At 38.1% G+C, this 24,089-nt stretch overlaps 1 protein-coding gene across 1 annotated transcript in view; it reads right to left on the bottom strand.

Annotated features, from left to right (window-relative positions):
• The window catches only part of LOC139145136 (cystine/glutamate transporter-like), a 78,074-nt gene that overhangs the window by 41,563 nt on the left and 12,422 nt on the right, over window positions 1-24,089 (bottom strand). Inside the window, exon 2 of the mRNA XM_070716105.1 lies at window positions 22,961-23,086. Coding sequence (XP_070572206.1) covers window positions 22,961-23,086 — 126 coding nt within the window. The remainder of the gene's footprint in view (window positions 1-22,960; window positions 23,087-24,089) is intronic.

Below are 24,089 nucleotides of genomic sequence, written 5' to 3' on the forward strand. Positions count from 1 at the left end.
TTAGATCCACTTTGACCACTTTGACCTTCACGTTTTCTTTCAATTTGAAACACTCTGACATTAAATGGCCGTCTTTCTTACAATAATTACAAGAAAGTGTACCAAACTGTTTGTCAGAAGGAGATTGAGACTTGGGATCTGATGATGTGGGAGTGTTACTTGAACTCTGTGAACTGTTGTCATTTGATTTTCTACTGTCCTTTGAAAATTCTTGGATGAAAAGGAGGAGTTAAATTTACCTGCATTGTTTCTGTATGAAAAGGACTGGGATGGTTTGCTGAGAAATGAAGATTTGTGGGTCAATGAATAATCATCGGCCAAACGTGCAGCAACCTCCAATGTATCTGCCTTTTGTTCATTGATAAACGTCTTGATGTCACTCCGAATGCACCTCTTAAATTCTTCAATCAAAACAAGCTGTCGTAATTTGTCATAATTCTGACTGACCTTTTCAGAAGAACACCAGCGATCAAACAGTTGTTCTTTTGTTCGAGCAAATTCAACATAAGTTTGATCCTTCACCTTCTCACAATCCCTAAATTTCTGACGGTAAGCTTCAGGCACCAACTCATAGCCCTTGAGAATTAATTCCTTCACAGAATCATAATTTGAAGCCTGCTCTACTGACAACTGAATGTAAATTTCTCTGGCTTTACCCACCAAAGCACTCTGCAAAAGCATAGACCAGGACTCCTTAGGCCAATTCAGACTCTGAGCAATTTTCTCAAAATGAAGGAAATATTTATCAACATCCTTTTCTTGGAAAGGGGGAACTAACCTGAAATGCTTAGTGATGTCAAACTTGTCTGAAGGGAAGAATTTTCCTGATTGTCCAAGCTCTAAACGTCTCATTTCTAACTGTAGTCGATGTTCTTCCAATTCTCTCTCCTTTTCTCTCTGTCTTTCTTCCATTTGTAATTCTTTGTCTTTCATTTGTAATTCTTTGTCTTTCATTTGTAATTTTTCCTGCCTTTCCCTTTCTTCCATTTGCAATTTTTCCTTTTCTAATTCCAATTTCTTAAGCTCCAAATCTGCCTGTATTTCTAATTCTAATTTTTTGAGTTCGAAGGAAGACTCAGGCTCATAATCTTTTAAGGCAGACTCCTCAAAATGGCCAGAATTAACTAAATGTTTTGCAATCTTGAACTGAATTTCTCGCTTGCGCATAGATCTTTTGACATCTACTTAAGGAAATTTGCCAGTGCTATGAGGTTGTCTTTTCTGAGGGAATTAAATGTGTCCTGATCAAGGTCATCCATAAATTCGTCTGGCTTGAATTCCGCCATGATTGAATTTCGCTGAGTTCACAGTATACAGTAGTTTTGAAAAGGCTGTCAAAATGTTGTCAAACGGCTCAAAATATTCGTCTCCCGGACGAGCCCCCAATTTGTTACGTGCAGAGAAAACGAACAAAAGGGTGAACTCAGCAGTTAACGTTTAAACAAAATTTATTACGAAAAAAAAAATCTATTGGTAAACTAATTGCTAAGTCAGGGATAGAGTACAAGCTTTAAAAGTGTACAGACTACTTATCTCAGCTGGGACGGCAAAGCTCCAGTCTCAGAGTTGTAACAGTCAGTTGAATGAATGAACAGTCCTTGCAGGCTTGCAGCTGCACAAAGTCCACAGTATAAATCCAGCGTTGACAGTGAAGGTCTTGAAAAGTCTTGAGAATGACTACTGCTGGAGTTTATAGTAACACACAAGAGACACGATCCCAAAAGTCTGACTGGAAGCTGTGCACGTCCCTTTTATAAAGGCATATAAGAACAATCTAGAACTTTTATTGACATGCTAATTACTGTTCTAAAATTATCTCCCTTACACAACTAATCAACTTTCCAGAACATTCCAAACATGACTAATTGAATTCAAGGTTGTGAGGTCATCAAGGGCAGTGACCTTGAGAATGTTCTAGACTAATTGAACTCAGGTCATGATGAGTGTGGGGGAAATGACCTACATAACAGTATGTAGAACGATGCAGTTGGCCTCGCCAGCGGAACAAAGCTATGTCCAACTCAATTTTACGCAAAGCTCAGCACTTCACTGGGAAAAGAAATATTGTAATCCATAGTACAAATCCTTGTAAGATTATTCACTAAGATGACATTTTCCTGCATTACTGCACTAAAATTACACAATATATTGGCAATGAATATAAAAGTGAGTCCATTACTTCTTTACTTTACTTCCTTTCGTAAGCACACTTCATTGATTCATGGCAGGTACGAGCCTCAACCATCAATGGTATTTCAGATGGTTACAATTTTAGTGCGGGTGCCCTTCACCTTGGTGGAGGGACTGTGGCCATAGGCACTAACTAACAGGGATTGCCTAGGAGCCTCTAGCTATGTGCTCAACCACTTAGGTTACTCGTGATTATTATACAGCCCTGTTAATATAAATGCCCCTCGGAGACAGATAGTCGGGCTCTCAAATTTTTTTCAACATTTTTCAGGTCTACCACTTGCGGGTACTAATTGTAAAGCTTGGAGTAAGAAAAATTTTCACCGTCTTAGTTTTTTGAAAATCGAAAATCTTATTTGTCCCTACAGAATTAACACAAGGATAGCGGCCATTTTGAATCTCCAATATCGGTTAACGTTAGGTAATTTGTTTCTCCAGAACCAAACTTTGCTCGGTATCCCCGATTTTTATTCTTGATTTGGTAAGAGAATGGTTGAAAGTTTCATTGAGGAAAGTTTGAGCAAAAAGTTTAAGTCCTCCACTTTCGCGGTGCATACTACCTTAACACCTTAGGGTCTGCTGTGACCAGCTTTCTTGTCTCCTGTGATATATATTTTTTACCTTAATCATAGACTGCTAAAATCTACCGGCAGTGCTTCTCGTGTGTCGTATTCGGTAGGGAGTTGAAAATATCAGCTGTTTTGTTATACGTTGCATAAACTTATGAAATACGCAGAGGAAAAAATCCTCCTTTGAGAGATTTCCTGAATGAATAAAAGAGGACAAAGGAAGATAATATTGCAGATGCTATGGATAACATCTTTGTCGGAACACTTTGTAGAGGCAAGGAAGTACAGCAAAGTTAATATTTTCACACAGGTGTGGCGATAAAGCTGAGAACTGAGAGAATTTTCTATGCGAAAAATTGTTACTTGATAGTACGTAGAATCGATATCACTGATCAGTGTATTGGGATTCATGTTGCCCTTTCCATATCTGTGAAAGTTACCGTGAGGGAAACGATGTTTGAATTCAATAAGGAAAGCAAAACACATTGTACGGTTGTACAGAAAGCGGAAGCGCCTTTAAATGTTTGCTGGTAATAAAAGCCCGGATGTAAAAATATCCGCGATGAAAGCTATCTTGTAAAGTACAGCTGATAATTGTAAAGCGAAAGTTAATGTCTGGAAAGAAAACGATACTATTGTGATTTTGTTTCCGAAAATGGTGTGACAATGACATTAATGATGTCCTTAAGAAGCGGACCCTATCTAAACCTATGACAAAAAAACACGATCATGTACATTGCGTCACTTCCGATATGAAATAGGCGAAAGTGCCTTCAACTGAATTAAAAAAACGCCCCGCCGGTACTCAAAATATCATTAAATCCAAGTCTCCTCGATTTGCTCTGCCTGCAATACTTAAATTGCGACATTTATCTTCCTGCTGAGAATAAACGTTTCTTGTAGTATTGTTATAAAATCAATCACTTTAGAAACCGCACAGATGACCATGTTTATCGTCGACCGGTAATGATACCTAGAGATTTGATGAAATCTGCTTATTTAAAATTGTTAGATCGACGCTAAAAGTACAGTTGGCCATTAGCAGGAAAACATATGAAGAATCGGCATTATTGTAGTTACTATAATAAGCGATGATTGCATTTTTTTTCTAGAAAATGTCAATAATTCATCTTGTCTACCTAGTTATTACTAAACATTAACGTTAATATTTGTATAACAAATGTAATCAACATCATGTTAAGAAACATGTTAGTGTAAGTTCAGAACAGAATGGAAAAACCGGAAATTAACACGAAAACGTAATTTTGTCACGCGACAAAATCACCGCAAAGAAAACTTAAAACTGCCTGTCTTTCAATCATCATTATTTTGTCTTTCTTCCCTTTGGAGCCATCATTTTTTTTCTATAAACAAGATGGAAGGGAATTGAAATTACAAACTTACATCGCAAATGTACGGTTTTTACCTCATCAAACGTAAAATAGCGAGTAAATAGGATGGGTATCAAGAAGAATCCACCGTCCCATCGCAATGAGTTGCCGATGGGATATCAAGCTGTTTTTCCAAGGGTTCGCGTCACTACAGAAGTTTGAGGTGGTTTAGACTTCGCCTGCAGTGGAACGCTTTAAAGAAATGAGTGTACCAGCTGACATCACGTTTTCTTCCGACAGGTTTTTTCAACAAACTTTACCCTAAAGTCAACCAGCGCCTACACATTATCACCTCGCCATTGCACGTGTACATAACACAATGGGGTTCAATGACATTGGTGTAATAACGTCCAGCGATTACATTAAGCGATTTCAGTTTTGTTCACAGACAGCTGTATATAGGACGTTGAGGAGACAAAGAATGATGTCCTCCGAGAAAAGAATCGTCTTTTACATTAGCTAATTAGTGGCAGGGTTTGAGGTCGAGACATGTGCACATGCGTGACAACAATGTCGTTATGGATTACTGGATATCGATAAATTGGACATCGGCGTAGAAACCAAATCTAAAGATAGACTAAATGTGAACGTGGACCACTTATCCCATGTTTTATGTTTTCGTCATTTGTATGATAATCAGATGAAGTCAGCACACCCACCTCACAAAAATGAATTTATTTTCGACGCAAGAAGAATTAAAGGGTTACGTTTTCGAACAAATTTCTTACAGGGATCCAGACCCACTCAAAAGCCGTAAATCAAACTAGGCCACCGCAAAAAGAGTTGGACTCTCTTTTTGCGCCGCGAGATGGTGTTAATTTCTGAGAAGACATCTGTAAGCATCGGTATGTATGTATGTATGTATGTATGTATGTATGTATGTATGTATGTATGTATGTATGTATGTATGTATGTATGTATGTATGTATGTATGTATGTATGTATGTATGTATGTATGTATGTATGTATGTATGTATGTATGTATTGTTATGTAGGTCATTTCCCTCACACTCATCATGACCTGAGTTCAATTAGTCTAGAACATTCTCAAGGTCACTGCCCTTAATGACCTCACAACCTTGAATTCAATTAGTCATGTTTGGAATGTTCTGGAAAGTTGATTAGTTGTGTAAGAGAGATAATTTTAGAACAGTAATTAGCATGTCAATAAAAGTTCTAGATTGTTCTTACATGCCTTTATAAAAGGGACGTGCACAGCTTCCAGTCAGACTTTTGGGATCGTGTCTCTTGTGTGTTACTAAACTCCAGCAGTAGTCATTCTCAAGACTTTTCAAGACCTTCACTGCCAACGCTGGATTTATACTGTGGACTTTATGCATCTTCAAGCCTGCAAGGACTGTTCATTCATCCAACTGACTGTTACAACTCTGAGACTGGAGCTTTGCCGTCCCAGCTGAGATAAGTAGTCTGTACACTTTAAAGTTTGTACTCTATCCCTGACTTAGCAATTAGTTTTATTTTCGTAATAAATTTTGTTTAAACGTTAACTGCTGAGTTCACCCTTTTGTTCGTTTCCTCTGCACGTAACAAATTGGGGGCTTGTCCGGGATACGAATATTTGAGCCGTTTGACAACATTTTGCCTGCTTTTTCAAAACTACTATATACTGTGAACTCAGCGAAATTTAATCATGGCGGAATTTAAACCAGAGGAAATGGATGACCTTGATCAGGACACATTTGATTCCCTCAGAAAAGACGACCTCATAACACTGGCCAATTTCCTTAAGGTAGAAGTTAAACGATCTATGCGCAAGCGAGAAATACAGTTCAAGATTGCACAACATTTAGTTAAATCAGGCCATTTTGAGGAGTCTGCCTTAAAAGATTATGAGCCCGAGTCTACCTCTGAACTCAGAAAATTAGAATTAGAAATGCAGACAAATTTGGAGATCAAGAAACTAGAATTACAAATGGAAGAAAGACAGAGAGAGAAAGATAGGCAGGAAAGATTAGAAATGGAAGAAAGACAGAAAGAGAGGGAATTGGAAATGAAAGAAAAAGAATTGCAAATGGAAGAAAGACAAAGGGAGAAAGAAAGAGAGGAAAAAGAAAAGGAAAGAGAATTAGCAGAACACCGACTGCAGTTAGAAATGAGACGTTTAGAGCTTAGAAAGTCAGGAAAATTCTTCCCTTCAGACAATTTTGACATCACTAAGCATTTCAGGTTAGTTCCCCCTTTCCAAGAAAAGGATGTTGATAAATATTTCCTTCATTTTGAGAAAATTGCTCAGAGTCTGGATTGGCCTAAGGAGTCCTGGTCTATGCTTTTGCAGAGTGCTTTGGTGGGTAAAGCCAGAGAAATTTATATTCAGTTGTCAGTAGAGCAGGCTTCAAATTATGATTCTGTGAAGGAATTAATTCTCAAGGGCTATGAGTTGGTGCCTGAAGCTTACCGTCAGAAATTTAGGGATTGTGAGAAGGTGAAGGATCAAACTTATGTTGAATTTGCTCGAACAAAAGAACAACTGTTTGATCGTTGGTGTTCTTCTGAAAAGGTCAGTCAGAATTATAACAAATTACGACAGCTTGTTTTGATTGAAGAATTTAAAAGGTGCATCCGGAGTGACATCAAGACATTTATCAATGAACAAAAGGCAGATACATTGGAGGTTGCTGCACGTTTGGCCGATGATTATTCATTGACCCACAAATCTTCATTTCTCAGCAAACCATCCCAGTCCTTTCATACAGAAACAATGCAGGTAAATTTAACTCGTCGTTTTCATCCAAGAATTTTTCAAAGGAGAGTAGAAAATCAAATGACAACAGTTCACAGAGTTCAAGTAACACTCCCACATCATCAGATCCCAAGTCTCAATCTCCTTCTGACAAACAGTTCGGTACACTTTCTTGTAATTATTGTAAGAAAGACGGCCATTTAATGTCAGATTGTTTCAAATTGAAAAGAAACGTGAAGGTCAAAGTGGTCAAAGTGGATCTAAGCCAACCGGCTTTATTTCTTCATCAACTCAATTAGAGTCTAATAATGTGTGCAACACATTTTCTGAGGTTAAACCCCTCTTATCCCCAATTAATGAGGTCAAGGTCAATTCTTCTCAAGATAGCATTATGGGTATTTTCGAACCATTTATTCATGATGGTTTTATATCACTTTCTAGTGATTTCTCTTCCGCTACCCCTGTCAAAATTTTAAGAGATACGGGGCTTCCCAGTCTCTTTTGTTGGCAGATACCCTGCCGTTTTCTGAAAAGTCATTTTCAGGTTCTAAAGTTCTTATTAAGGGGGTAGATTGCAATGACTATATTCCTGTTCCTCTCCATAATGTCTATTTGTCTTCGGACTTTGTTTCTGGACCTGTGACTTTAGGTATTAGGCCTTTTTTGCCTTTTGAAGGGATTCACTTCTTCTTGGAAACGACCTTGCTGGGGACAAGGTCATTACTAATCCACTTGTGACTGATAATCCTAGTTTAGATCAGGATCCAGAGCCAATTGAACAAGAGATACCCGATTTATTTCCTTCATGTGCCATTACTCGAGCCATGTCAAGAAAACTTCCGAGAATCAAAATACTCTCAAAAATAATGTCACAGATGTTGACTTAAATGACACCTTTCTCAGTCAGGTGTTTGACACGGATCATTCCGTTATCCCTCGTGGATTTGAAACTTCCAGTAAAACTTCTGCTGACCAAAGTCAGACATTTTCTAGATCAAATCTCATTGCAGAACAACACAAAGACCCAGATATTTTGTCTTTGTTTGACAGGGTAGATGATGAAGGTAAAACTTCAGATAGCTCTGTTTCCTATTATACAAAATCTGGTATTCTCATGCGTAAATGGAGACCTCCAGATGTTTTGGTTGATGACGATTGGGCTATAAAACATCAAATTGTCGTTCAAAGCCCTACCGTGCTGAAATATTGCGCCTGGCCCATGAAACCCCCTGGGCTGGTCACTTAGGAGTCAGGAAAACTTATCATAAAATTCTCAGTCACTTTATTGGCCTAATCTCAGGCAGGATGTAGCACATTTCTGTAAAACTTGTCACACATGTCAAATGGTAGGAAAGCCAAATCAGACCATTCCAAAGGCCCCTTTACAGCCAATTCCTGTATTGCAAGAACCATTTAGTAGGATACTAATAGACTGTGTTGGGCCCCTACCAAAAACAAGATCAGGAAATGAGTACATGTTGACAATTATGTGTACATCAACTCGGTTCCCAGAAGCCATACCACTGAGAAATATAAAGACAAAGACTATAGTGAAAGCTTTAGTCAAATTTTTCACTTTATTTGGCCTCCTAAATGTGTCCAGTCCGATCAAGGCTCCAACTTTATGTCTGGTATTTTTCAACAAGTAATGGATCAGCTAGGCATTAAACAGTATAGGTCATCCGCCTATCATCCAGAAAGTCAGGGTGCTCTTGAGCGATTTCATCAAACTTTGAAAAACATGATTAGGACCTACTGTTTTGACACAGAGAAGCAGTGGGATGAAGGAATTCTTTTCTGCTCTTTGCTGTTAGAGAGTCAATTCAAGAGTCTCTTGGTTTTAGCCCATTTGAGCTTGTATTTGGACATACAGTCCGTGGCCCACTTAAGCTCGTTAAAGAGAAATTCCTATCAGACGATGATGATTGTCTGAATATTTTGCAATATGTGTCAGATTTTCGTACGAAACTCTCTAAAGCATGTGAATTAGCCAGAGAAAATCTTGAGTCATCTCAGCAGTCAATGAAAACCAAATATGATAAAAGCACCTCAAAACGGAAGTTTGAACCAGGTCAAGAAGTTCTTGTTCTACTTCCAATTCCTGGCAAACCACTCCATGCTCGTTACTTTGGGCCATACCTAATTGATAAGAAATTGAGTGATTTAAATTACATCATAATAACACCTGACAGGCGAAAACAAAAAACAGCTATGTCACATAAATATGCTTAAGCCATATTTGGATAGGGATAATCCTACTATAACTCAGCCTGTCAGTGCAGTCAGTTCAAACCATTATGAAGATAGTGATACTGAAACTGACTTGAGTGAAAATACTCTAAACTCAAAGCTGGGCTCGGTCAAGCTTCAGAACTCAGAAATCCTGGAGAAGCTGGAGTCTACAAAGTTGGCACACCTCCAGCCAGAACAACAACAACAGGTGAAAGAACTGCTCCACGAATATAAACACCTGTTTCAAGATGTTCCAACGAGGACGAACGTCATCTATCACGACGTTGATGTTGGGGACAGTAAGCCTGTAAAACAACATCCATACAGACTGAATCCAACAAAAGCGAAATATCTCCAGGAAGAAGTCAAATACCTGCTGGACAATGACTTTATTGAACCCAGTAAAAGTAACTGGAGTTCGCCGTGCATACTTGTTCCCAAATCAGACCACAGTTATCGTATGTGCACGGACTTTAGGAAGGTCAAACACTTAACAAAGACAGACACTTTCCCAATCCCGAGGATTGATGACTGCATCGACCGAGTGGGAAAAGCCAAGTATGTGACGAAATTTGACCTACTGAAGGGATTTTGGCAAGTCCCTCTGACGGATCGTGCTCGTGAAATATCCGCCTTTGTTACACCAGACGGATTGTTCCAGTACAAGGTGATGCCATTCGGAATGAAGAACTCTCCGGCAACGTTCCAACGGATGATCAACGACGTCATATCCGGGCTAGACGGGTGTGCAGCCTACGTTGACGACGTCGTCCTGTATAGTGACACCTGGGAGGAACACATCAAGCTCATGCGGAAGTTCTTTGAGAGACTGAGCAAAGCAATGTTGACTGTCAACCTTGCCAAATCTGAGTTTGGCTGGGCGAGGGTGACTTACCTCGGACATACTGTAGGACAGGGTGAGGTAAAACCTGTTGATGCCAAAATCAGTGCCATTTCAAGTTTTCCATACCAAACTGCAAACGACAACTGATGCGCTTTCTCGGTATGGCTGGTTACTACAGAAAATTCTGTCCAAATTTCTCCACAATTACTGAGCCTTTGACTAACTTACTTAAAAAGAAAGTAAAGTTTGTTTGGTCAGAGCAATGCCAACAGGCATTTGATACACTTAAAGCCATACTGCAAAGTGCCCCAGTGTTGTCTGCACCAGATTTCACTTTGCCATTCAAATTAGCTGTAGATGCTAGTGATACGGCTGCTGGTGCTGTTTTATTGCAAGAGGATAGTCATGGTGTAGATCATCCTGTTTGCTATTTTTCACGCAAATTTAACAAATCCCAGAGAAACTACTCTACAATTGAAAAAGAGTGTTTATCTTTGATATTAGCTTTACAGCATTTTGAAGTTTATGTTACTTCTTCAAATCAGCCAATAGTGGTTTATATTGATCACAACCCTCTTGTTTTTCTGCAGAAATTTAAAGGCAAAAATCAGAGATTGCTAAGATGGAGTTTAATGTTACAGGAGTTTAATCTTGACATTAGACATATCAAAGGCAGAGACAATTTAATTGCAGACTGTCTCTCTCGTATTTAGAGTTTATTGTTGTTCACTTTCAAGAAATTTTATTGTTGTTCACTTTCAAGAAATTTTACTTTAGAGTAAAACAAAATTTGAGTACTTAAATCTTTTTCAAGATTACATTTGTAAAAGAAAGATTTTTCTTTGAAAAATTTTCTTTTTTTGAAGAGGGGGTGTGTTATGTAGGTCATTTCCCCCACACTCATCATGACCTGAGTTCAATTAGTCTAGAACATTCCCAAGGTCACTGCCCTTGATGACCTCACAACCTTGAATTCAATTAGTCATGTTTGGAATGTTCTGGAAAGTTGATTAGTTGTGTAAGGGAGATAATTTTAGAACAGTAATTAGCATGTCAATAAAAGTTCTAGATTGTTCTTACATGCCTTTATAAAAGGGACGTGCACAGCTTCCAGTCAGACTTTTGGGATCGTGTCTCTTGTGTGTTACTAAACTCCAGCAGTAGTCATTCTCAAGACTTTTCAAGACCTTCACTGCCAACGCTGGATTTATACTGTGGACTTTATGCATCTTCAAGCCTGCAAGGACTGTTCATTCATCCAACTGACTGTTACAACTCTGAGACTGGAGCTTTGCCGTCCCAGCTGAGATAAGTAGTCTGTACACTTTTAAAGTTTGTACTCTATCCCTGACTTAGCAATTAGTTTTATTTTCGTAATAAATTTTGTTTAAACGTTAACTGCTGAGTTCACCCTTTTGTTCGTATCCTCTGCACGTAACAGTATGTATGGACATACGTACGTACGTATGTATGTATGTATGTATGTATGTATGTATGTATGTATGTATGTATGTATGTATGTATGTATGTTCAATAGACAAATAGGGAGAGCAATAAAGACAGGTATAAATCGATGAAGCGATCGACAAATGGATATCTCGATAGTAGACAGGTGCATATACTTCTTGTTTTACACAGAAACACATATATCTTCATCGATGTAGTTATTTTAATATCCAAACTTTAACCTGGGCAACAGTTAGTCATTATAATTAGAACTTGAATTCATCGTTCCTAAGACCAGACAGTGATGTAAATCGGTCGAGCATTGCCCTTAGGCTATGGGAATCTTTCTTTAATTGCTTCCGTTAACATAATTGCCTGCACTTTCTCTACACTGGACATACCCTGACTTGCTTATAGGCCAGACGTAGCTCCGAAGAAAACTGTAGGCACGCGAGTACTGTATTCTGAATACAGTAAGAATAGAGCGATATACGTACGTGGTTGTAATGCATTTGGCACGTTTGACAAGGGCACACAAAACCGAATCATTGGGATTTCTTTACTCTTCATATTGTAGTGGCCTTTCACAACTAAAGAGATAATTACAGATATACTCTTTCGGGATATGGTACATGCAATCGCTAGTGAACAAGAATGATGAAGCAAGCTTTTTTACAGCAAATTAATAAGATATACTTTTCCTGAAAATATTTTCGGCGCAGTGCAATAATTTCAGCTGTAATGTCGATGGGCTGGGTGAGTACTCTCCATTAACATATCAATAGTAAAACAGATCTGGTAATTGATTTGGTCGACAATATGATCCGTTAGTTCACGAGATTGCACGGAACAGAATCGTGTAGCTACGAATAGCAGTGTGAATTTTCAAAGAAAGCATAAGGGCGCTCGTGGAAACTAATCCATGGGCAAGGAGCGACGATGACGACGAAAAAAAAATTGCAAAAAAAAACAGAAACTGTGATGGGCACAGAAATGCAAATGTTTACTCAATGCAATATCAATGCAATATATGCCTATCAAGGCTACCAAATTTTACGGTCCGGCGTTTTGTTATTGATGTCATGTTGTGGTTTCACCAACAGTTTTAACTGTACCATGGTGATATGTTGACCTCTTCGCTTAGATACATTCCCTCGTTCCTCTGACACATAATACTTAAAACACACCAGATTGCAGTGCAATAAAATCCAACTTTCAATATCACCCTCTTTCTCTGCGTTTCCTTTTAAAACTTTCGCGAAGTCACGTTTTAATGTACATTGTCCATTTCCTCCGAAGTCAAGGTTCTTATAAAACATGGGGCCCGGGGGCACCGACGTCCTTTGTACCTCCTTACTGTTTATTAATTGCCATAAATGTGAAATTTGGCAAAATGTCAAATTGTTTTGACATAAATGAAAGTTATTTGAACTGGTTGGTTACCGCTCCAGCATAAGTTCAAGTGTGGATTGTAAGTATCAACAACCTTGATATGAACCATTGACTAAAAAACATTTGCTTGTTACACTCACCACACTTGTACTTAGTATTTGGAGTGTACACCTATCTACAATACAATGATAAAAAGTTTGGACTCTGTAGGTCAACAGTGCATCTTTAATGTATGACACTAAATAAGCTTACCCTTCAAGTATGTATAGGCCAAAAACATATTTAATTTTGAATTATGTAGTGCAGGAAAGGACATACAATCAGGGTTAGCGGTAGGATTTTCAAGTTAGTAGCCACACTTACTCAGTGTGGCTAATTTGGTCCTAATTTTATTAGCCACACGCAACTTTCATTAGCCACACAGTAGACATGATGTTTAAGTAAACTAATTAAAACATTTGTAAAAACACATTCAGAGACACACAAGACCTTATAAACATTTTTCAAGAACAGACAAATCATCATTATGTGATTTGGGAAAATTGTTTGAACTCAGACCAAAATAAAAATGAAAAAGAGTAAAATATTGATGAACATGTTACATCCTCATCTATATATACTCTTTTGTTGTTGATTTTGCAAAACCTGTATTGCACTTTATGATCAAGATCCCCAATGGGGATAGGATTTCAATAAAGGCTTACTTCACTTTACTTTATGTGCTCTTACCCTGGTTAAACCCCGATACAGAAAGGTGATGAGCGTATAATAGATCATTACAGTTAATAAAATTACTTTTCCGATCAGAAAAACTATTGAAAAGGTGTTACAACAATGGGACATTGAAGTTCCCGCGACAGCATCGCTAGGAAAATGGCACGTTTTGCCAGTACCTTCATGAATCTGTGTCCCTCCGTACCCCCGTTACCTAAATAGAATAGTCCCACTCCGCACATCCGCCATTGTTTATTCTCACTCAAGGCCACGATGAGACGTTGGTTTTCCTTCTCTAAATATGCAATTTCATTTGTTTGACGCTATTATCAGTTCATCAGTGAAGAGTTTTTACCGATGACTATTACAACTTTCACTGCTACGTCGTTGTTTTCACAAGATGTAGACCGTTTGATATTGCAATGTCGACTTGCTTTTATCATGTGCAGTCAATGCACATGCCATGCCAGCTGGTTTACGGTTCACACAATGCTGTCGATCGACAGCATACACGACGTCTTTGTTTCACGTTTACTTTTCACAAGTTATGATTAATGTGGAAATTTCACTAAAATATCGCTGATCCAGGGATTTTGTAATCAGTTTGATTTGATACTGCGATATGAAATATTGTGTCAATAAAGCTCAGAATTGTCGCTGAGTTTTGCTGCTTTTGGCTATGGTTGTCTATCTCAGCACTACCTCCATGATCTCAGTATCAGCGTGATCGGAAGGCCAGTTCATGGAGATCGCGAGAATGTAATTGTAATATTTTGTCTTCCTTTACAATTTCAAGTAAGCGCTTTAAATAAAGAGTTTTTTATTTTGTCTTTAGCATATATTTGGACTGCTTAGTTTTATCAATTTCGACGAAATCAGCTGTCGCCACGCTTTTGAGATCGTGGCGATTGCCGATGGGTTTTTGTTCGCCACAAACAAGCATAGTGATGTTGACAACTACATGCATGCCAGTGCACGATTTCAAAGTAGCCAGGAGGAAATTCTAATGGTCTTTTAGTGGAAATATAGGTATTAAACGACAGTGAAACAAACAACATTAGTTATCGTGACCTTGCTAAAGTGCAATCTCGGATCATGTATGATCTGATGATCATGCCAAATTACCATGTCGGATTATGCCGTGATTCTGAAGTGCGCGTACTTCCTTAGTAAATCGGTCAACATAAAACTTTAAAAGCACACACTTTAGCGATCGAAGTCAAAAATGATGTCAAAATCAATGCACAACTGTCGAAATTACCCAAAATAAGCAACAGAAAACTAAAAGGAATCGCTGTGTCGAAAGGACAGTACGTTAACATAAAAAGACGCCAGTTTGTTATGACATGGAGGCCGGAGGTAGAAGGACAGAGCATTCCCTCGCTCTCACTCAGCTATTAGTACGGGCCGCCGGTCGGGTTGCCTCGCTATTAAAAGCAATGGATTCGCCGGTACTGGGAGTACCGAGTACGGAGCCTCGGAGGCCATCATTCTTCAGTCTATCGAAGGAGCGTTTCGTGCCAAAAAATACATGACAGCAATCAAATATACGCTAAAACCTTTAAAACGTCAAACTTCGCAACTGACCGAGAAACATGAAGGCCTCGGGGGTTTTTTTTCAAAGTCCTCGAAAAACAACGCTAACTTGTTATGTGCGCATGCGCATATTAAGGGGAGACCCATTTGATTTCGGGGGGGGGTATGCAGGAGTGGGTATGGGAACTTTTTTTTGTTAGAGAGACAGCATTTTTTGATTTCTACAGTCAGACCTGCATCAATTTTTTTTTCAAATGGAGTAGCAGTGCAATTTTTCAAATTTAAGCCAGTGTTTCACATATCACAGGATGTTTTTATTTATTCATTTTACATTCCAACAAATGACAAACAAAATGGAAAGTCTATTATATATACAACTTTAAATTATAGAACACTTTTTTAGCAAATCAACTGTGATCAGTACTATACCTGCTTTTCTTTAAAACAGTCAATTCCTTTTATGTTCTCAGGGGAGATGTTATCTTTTGTGGTCAGAGAAACAAGGCTCACACATTGTATTTCATTATATTTGTTGTTCCTCAATTTTCATTGTCAACTTGTAATCTTTCTAACATATTTATATTGAGAGAATAATGTATTGGTTTTAACACCAGTTTATTGACTCCTATATTGTGTTTTAAATTTTCACAATTTACAGAAGTCAAAAAGTCCCATCTAGATATTGCCTATACCATTAAGATATTGCAACAGAAATCCTGAAATATGATTTCTTGGGTCAGAAAAGGGAAGGAAAACATCGAGTGCACAGAGGTGTAAAGTAGTGAATACTTATATCATAAGTGCTGGAAAAAAACACATAAAAACATTTGCGTGCCTTTGGCAGCATGCCAGCAAAGAATACATGAGAATGAAGTTTCCAAAATTTTGCTCATTTCAACAGCATTGTGACAATTCCTTTTTTATTTCTGTCTGTTATGAGAATTTTTTTTCTCAAGCCATTACAGGCTTAATTTTTTTCTTTTATTTCACCTGGTGACAATTTTTTTTCCTCGAAATCCTCTATACCCCCCCCAGAAATCAAGTGGTTCTCCCCTCAGTGAGCCCCTGACCTATACGGGCCAGTTGATTACTTCCTCAGTAGAACTGATATGCCTGCCAGTACCGGTGTTTATCGCCTACGGAGGCCATCATTCTTCAGTCGATCAAAGGCGCCTTTCGTACCAAAAAATACACGACAGCTGCAAAAGTGCATCACTGTCAACTTTACCAAAAATGTGCCCATACCGAGAAACAAGATGGCGTCCGTTTCGATTCTTCAACTCAGATTTTGTCCTACAGTTGTGCGCATGCGCAGACGGTAGCTTTAGCGAAAGTGAGGCAAAATCAAGTAAATATAAAATAAAAATGGATAAAATATTGTTTAAAAATAATGTGAGGCATGTATCACCAAATCTTGAACATTTCTGACGGTTTTCAACTATACGAACACCCATGCCAAACATCACAATAATCAAATCAGTGGTTTTGAGGAAAAAGTGAAAATAGTGGTTTTCAGAAAAAAGCTAAAAAAGTGACTTTAAAATGATTCAATCAAAAAAAGAAAAAAGACCGTTTGAGATACATGCCCAAGTGACCACCAGACCAAATTTCAGAAAAAGTTACTGAAGCGTTTCTGAGATACCTGCGTCCACAGCATACGGCCCACTATGTTGGCCATATTGGGCCGCGCCATCACATTAGTACCTTGTGCCCACAGGGCACAAAGTAACTAAAAAACTGGGAGACTTTATCTTTGGTTCTAAACGAACATCTTTGCGCGGTCCATCTTTCTTGCAAATTTAAATATAATGGTCAGAAGCCAGTTTCAATGGTTAAACTCTCGGGCTACGGTACTGAATGCATTACCAACGGACACGGAGTTTCAGCAGTTAAGTGGCGCTTTCATAGCAAGTACACACTGTAAAGTTAAGTGTTCAAAGATAGAACACCAATTAATCAACGATAAGTGTGTTGAAGGCTAGAACACATAATGCGCGCTTGTTGAACACCTTTAATTTTGGGCGTTCAGGGGGTGTTCAAGCCTTGAAATAACATTACAGACCACTGATATTCAGTAAAATTATTTTATTCTAAAAATACACAAAGCATTTCTAGAGTAAAATGCAATAATTTACTGTAAAAAGGGCAAATACACATTGCCAATTTGTATGTAAATATTGTCAGAGGAACATACCAACGGTTTTAACACCCTCCTATCAAAACATAAGCAATAAAAATCCCCATGAACACTGTAGATCGTTTTAAAAAATATGAACAAAGTAATGACAAAACAGGTTTTACTTAAATATTGTGGATTACGTTTTAAGGTTCATACTTGTTTAAAATGTACAAAAAATCATCTGAAAAAGCTCAAAATTTGGCTCACTTATTGTGTTGAAAATACATATATGTATGGAATGCATACTTCATTGTTGTAAGATTGATGCCCCCCCCCCAAATCTTCCAGACCCCCCAGGATATCAAATGGTCCACCCCTTACTGGTCTTGTTTCCGCACGATCACGACTTCAGCATGCGTTTACAACAAAAATGTCACAACTTCCGTTTTGATGCATCATGGGTTAGGAAAAAGCACCAAACTTGAACACCAAGTGTTTAGGAGTAGAACACCTCTTGCACGCCGATGTTAAAATTAAAACGTTCATGATGGTTTTCTGATTTTCTTTTCAAATCTTCAAAATTTCAACACGTAATAAATGTATAAAATTATTTTGTATACTTTCTTTTTTAGAAAAATCATGCTTTCAGCAATTGTAGACCGGAAATATTTTTCACTTAGTGGGAAATTCGTTACACCAAAATCCATGTACGTTTGCCGGACAGCGAGGCAGTAGTAAATTTAATATAGCCATTGTAAAGTAAAAAAACAAAAGATTGTTAATTGTTTCACAGTATTGTAAAATTTCTGTGATGCTGAGTTTTTAACACTTGAAGGAGATGGTTGTTAACACTACGTGTTCAGGTTAAGAACACCATTGTTAATAATATGAACACTAGTGTTAACAATATGAACACTAGCCGTTCAAATTTGAACATCGACACGTACATTTTGAACGCGTAAAGACGCGTCTAGCGTCCGCTATTTTTACAGTACAGTCATTACCCGTGTTTCAAGATACAACTCAACAGACCTGTACAGATTAAGCAGACGATTCATCTTTTTGTATCATGGTGATTGGATATTATTCCTGACGCAATGCAGTTTTCAATTGTATGATTTATCACAAAGTATCATTTGGTAATTTCACTCACTTTTTCCATAATTGATCTGTTTACACAATATAAGCTTTGTCATCCCTAAGTAACAAATCAGTGTAGTAACAATTAGACTAGCTTAAATTTGAATTACCATTTTCAAATGGCCGTAATCTTTTCGTAATGTCCTTGTTTTTTTTTTGCACACAAGGTTTAAAACCAACAAACCGTTTTTACTTTGACTGGCAGATTGGCTAGATTATCGCGCTAATCAAATTATCGTATTTTATTGAGTATAGATATAAAACGTCTGTGTCAAGATCACTGGCGACTGCAGACTTACAAAATATTCATAGTTCAATATCTGCTGTTGCAATCCGTGGTATCAAACGGCAATTCGACCCTTTTTCCTTTTAAATCATTAAACATTAACGTTTGAAATTTTTATCAGCAAGCAGCAAAGAAAACAGCTCACTGATCCTTGCCTCTGAATCCTGTTTCTAATGGCAAACCTATCGTAAAAGAACATTGCCTATTATACGTAAATCTTTGAGAGAGAGAGAGAGAGAGAGAGAGAGAGAGAGAGAGAGAGAGAGAGAGAGAGAGAGAGAGAGAGAGAGAGAGGAAAACGGCAAGGATTTGCAGAGACATAAAATCTTCAAATTCTTCAAATGAATTATTCGTGCAATTCCTTCGCTTATAGCATTTATTGTGTCCAAAGTTGATGAGCTAAATATGACATAAGTGACGCACGATTAGAGACATTAGGGAATTTGCTGACGAGAGATCACTTTCAGAACATTTTTATGGTAACAAACACGTCATCGATACCAACATTGCCGAGTAATGAGATTGAGACCAGTAGTCTGCAAACAGAAATATCACTTCAGGATGTACACAACACTAGGCTTGATGTACGCGTCTGTTTACGTCTCCGGGTGGTGGGGTGTCACATACTTCATTTTAAAGGAAAAATAAAAAAACGGAAGGAAAACAAACTACAAATTGTATGTTGCTTAGTTAAAATAAACCGTCTAAGTGTAGTTGAAAGTTAATGGTTTCAATAGTATGCAAATGATTTGCATTGCTACAGCGGAAATAATTTTGATGTGGACATCATAATAGCAATCATCAAGTCCCCGTACCGTTTGCTCTTAGTAATAATAAACTCGGCCTTATAGTAACACTTACACAGACACAGATATATATATAAATATATATATATATATATATATATATATATATATATATATATATATATATATATATATATATATAATATATATATAATATATATATTATATATATGTATATATATATATATATATATATATATATATATATATATATATTTATACTTTGATTACTTACTCGTTGACGGCCCATTCACACGAAGGTAAGGTAATTTGTCTGGTATGCAACTCAAAGACAGTGCTCGTTCAATAGAATTTGATTTATTCTCACGTTACGGCGCTAGGCATGGATAGGTTTTCTATTTTTTACAGTCAACGTATTCCCCAATGCAACTTAATTAAATAAGCGTTGCCGGTAATGGAAATGCTAAATGCACATCGTAGGTTTATATTAACCAACCTGTAATCCTCCCTTTGTGTCCCTAGGCTGAAAGGGAGGCCAGCCAACAACTCTTTAAGAGCACAATAAATCAACTGAAAACTTAGAGTCCTCAGAAAATCGGTCGACATTTTGATAGGCGTCAAGAATTGTGTGTTGTAAAGGCCAAGTGCGCAAGATTGGCTTTTAATTGTCCACAATTGAACTGACTCGGCAATCGCAACAATTTCTTTGCCACGCTGTACAGTTGGTGAAGTACATTCTGATTTTGTCATTGTGTTTGATGTTGACTAAAAGCCTGCCATGAGACGAGATAAAATGACATGACATGTCATGCTTTGATGTGATGTGATGTGACGTGATGTGATGTGATGTGACGTGATGTGATGTGATGTGATGTGATGTGATGTGATGTGATGTGATGTGATGTGATGTGATGTGATGTGATGTGATGTGATGTGATGTGATGTGATGTGATGTGATGTGATGTGATGTGATGTGATGTGACGTGATGTGATGTGATCCGATGTGATGTGATGTGATGTGATGTGATGTGAGGTGATGTGATGTGATGTGATGTGATCCGATGTGACGTGACGTGACGTGACGTGACGTGACGTGACGTGAGTGATGTGACGTGACGTAATGTGATGTGATGTGATGTGATGTGATGTGTGATGTGATGTGATGTGATGTGACGTGATGTGATGTGATCCGATGTGATGTGATGTGATCCGATGTGATGTGATGTGATGTGATGTGATGTGATGTGATGTGATGTGATGTGATGTGATGTGATGTGATGTGATGCGGTGTGATGTGATGTGATGTGATGTGATGTGATGTGATGTGATGTGATCCGATGTGATGTGATGTGATGTGATGTGATGTGATCCGATGTGATGTGATGTGACGTGACGTGACGTGACGTGACGTGACGTGACGTGACGTGACGTGACGTGATGTGACGTGATGTGATGTGATGTGATGTGATGTGATGTGATGTGATGTGATGTGATGTGATCCGATGTGATGTGATGTGATGTGATGTGATGTGATGTGATGTGATGTGATGTGATGTGATCCGATGTGATGTGATGTGACGTGACGTGACGTGACGTGACGTGACGTGATGTGATGTGACGTGATGTGATGTGATGTGATGTGATGTGACGTGATGTGATGTGATGTGATGTGATGTGATGTGATCTGATATGATATTTTCCGTACGTAATCACATATGATATATACAACACACTATGCTTTGGTAAGATGTGGTATGTTCCAATATTATGCGATATGATGTGATGTAACAAGCGACCGAGCGGCCGATATAGCCTCGCTGTGACATTTAAAATAATAAAGATAATAAGTGTGGTTGGTTTGTCAATGAAGGGAATAAAAAAACACTGGAAAAAATGAATTTGAACAAAGCTTACTTAGGTCACCTCTAGCAACCTGCGTACCAAATTTCAAAGCAATAAGACGAGCCGTTTCGGAGAAGATTTTTTTACCAAAACAACGAAAAATTGCCCCAAAGATAAACATATGAAAATTCCAGCATGATTTGTGAAAAACTTACTGAAGTCAATCCAGGGAAGCTAAGAACTTTCAAAACAACCAGACAACCGCTTTCAGAGAAGAAGAATTTTTGACCAAAAATACGAAAAATTGCCCCAAATAAAAATACACAAATTTCTCCATGATTTGAAGAAACATGACTACGGTCACCCTAGCAACCTACACACAAATTTTCAAAGCAATCTGTGAGCACTTTGCAATATGATTTTTTTACCAAAAATGAGAAACATTGCCTCTAAAATACAAATATGCATACTCTGCCACTATTTGAAATCAACCCAAACAAACCTGCACACTAAATTTCAAAGCAACAGAACTAGCAGTTTCTAAGAAGATGAATGTTGACGGACTACAGACGACGACGGACAATCCACACATCTGATAACCTCCGTGTCGTTGACAGCGGGGCTAAAATGGTATGCTATATGATACGATCACTATGATATGACTGCATGATAGTTTCTACAGGCTAGAAATTAAATAAGTGTGATATGACATGACATATGACATATGACATGACATGATATGACACGACACGACACGATATGATATGATAAGCCACGTAATTCCATATTTCGTTGCTTGATTTTCAGACACACTGATTCGGTTATCATCAAACTAATGTTTGTACTTGTGTCACTTTGACATGCTTTGCAAAACGTAAGCTTAAATAAATAAATAAAGAGACGCAACACTGTGGAATGTTTGTTTTTAATAACCTGCTTCGGCCAAACTTGCAGGGAGATGCTCGTGAAACCGGCGTCAGAATGAATCAATTGGCGAAAGTGTTACAAAAGTGAAGGCTACCCTTCAATAAGGTTAGTGATTTTCATAGTGCCAGGAAAATGAGAAACGAAAGGCAAAAACTATTAATCACTAGTGACGTGTATTCCACGTATAACTGTCATTTGTTTGGAGATTGTACGTTTCGATTATTGATGTATCGTTACGATCACATACACCATTTTGTGTATCTCTGCCTCCAATGTAGATATGCGTGATACGCTGTTTCAGCAACCGACATGCATTTAAGGTATATCACATTCACAGTGATCGTCTTAGAGGCGAAAAATATTTCGATATTTTGCTTGCATTACGTTGTGTATATGTCTTTCGTTCAAGGTGACTTTGTGTCTTCTTCAATATCATGTATCTGCAGTATCTGTCTGTGTCCTGATTACTACTCCTGCTCAATACCATTCTGATCTATCTGTCTGTCAGTCTGTCTGTCTTTTTGTCCATCTGTCTGTCTGTCTGTCTGTCTTTTTGTCCATCTGTCTGTCTGTCTGTCTGTTTGTTTGTCTACCGGTTTGTCTGCCCATCTGTCTGTCTGCCCATCTGTCTGTCTGTCTGTCTGTCTACCATACTTTCCTTCATTGTCTTCCTGGACATCGTCGTCGTAACATCCAACACTTTGCCTAACTTACTCCATAACCTTAAATGTAGCCTTGAATCCGTTTAGAGATACATAAAGCTTTTACAGCAAGCATTGCGTAGGCAGTAAATCAGTAGCATTTGATTTGTAATCTATGTACAATTTAGGTTAGAGATATTTATATCTCTGGCCTTCAACTTACCGCTGATCAGGAGTAAGAGACCAGTAGTGATGATCACAAGGAGCCCCATTACCTTGCCAATAGTCAGTAGATCAACTAGCTGTGCAGTCCAAGGTACGCTGAAACAGTTTATAAACACGGCAAAACCTGCAAAGTTAATGGTAAAATAAAAACAACTTTTAGAGTATTTACCAGACTTTTAATACCGACGGAACCTAAAGAAATAAGAATCTTCAACGGCTTGTCAAACAAAAGTGTCATATTACTTTACAACGTTTACGCAAGTGGTCTAACTGTAACTTGTAATTTTATCTACTGTTGTTGTTTTTAAAGTACATTACTGTTCTTGTTCTACTCCTAAACGCATGTTGTGAGATAGACGGTTTTTAGCTTGTCAATACAACCTGTATATGCGTAGACTGTATGCTTAAATCACACGGAGAAGTAAATTCTGGTCCTGACCGGACGTCAAGAATTCAAGTGTAAACAATAATAATGGCGTTTAAAACGTATAGAAACTGAGTTGACAAGCTGAATCGTTGGTTTCCAATGTGTATTGGGAGTAGAACAAGAACTTTCGATCGATATGAAAAGCAAAAAAGTGAAAAAAGTCATCAACAGTGACAGCTAGTGGCCCTTGGAACATTTGCATCAGATTTAAATATTTGCCTGTTACTTTGCGATAGATAACTGAGAGAAAACTGAGTTTCCTGCTTGATGTACTTTATCGATTATATAATTATTGTCGAAAGCAATTGTCGAGACAGACCAACTTCCTGATTCATCTAACGCGTATTTAAGAGTGCGATATCACTTCCCAGCGGTCGATACTGTTGTTCCGGGGCACTGTCATTAAATTCCAAGTTCCGCATCATGTTTCTCGTTTACTTTTCTGTTTCGATCCTCGTTTACTTTGAAAAGTGACGGTCAGATTTCACTCTGACAGAGTAAACTTTAGACCACGCGGAGATAAAAAAGGCAATTGCAAATTTCCAGTTGTGACATCATTTGCTCTATTTCACGTTTCAAAAACCGATGTCTGTTCGAACATTTCCGACGGCTTTCTGGCATTGCCCATTGCGCCATTCTTCATCAAGGGGATTGAACAGTAGATTTTGGGCCGAGTTGGGGCGGATCAACAGTGGTCTAA

This window comes from Ptychodera flava, chromosome 12 (assembly GCF_041260155.1).
Source record: "Ptychodera flava strain L36383 chromosome 12, AS_Pfla_20210202, whole genome shotgun sequence".
In the NCBI taxonomy this organism is placed as follows: Eukaryota; Metazoa; Hemichordata; class Enteropneusta; family Ptychoderidae; genus Ptychodera; species Ptychodera flava.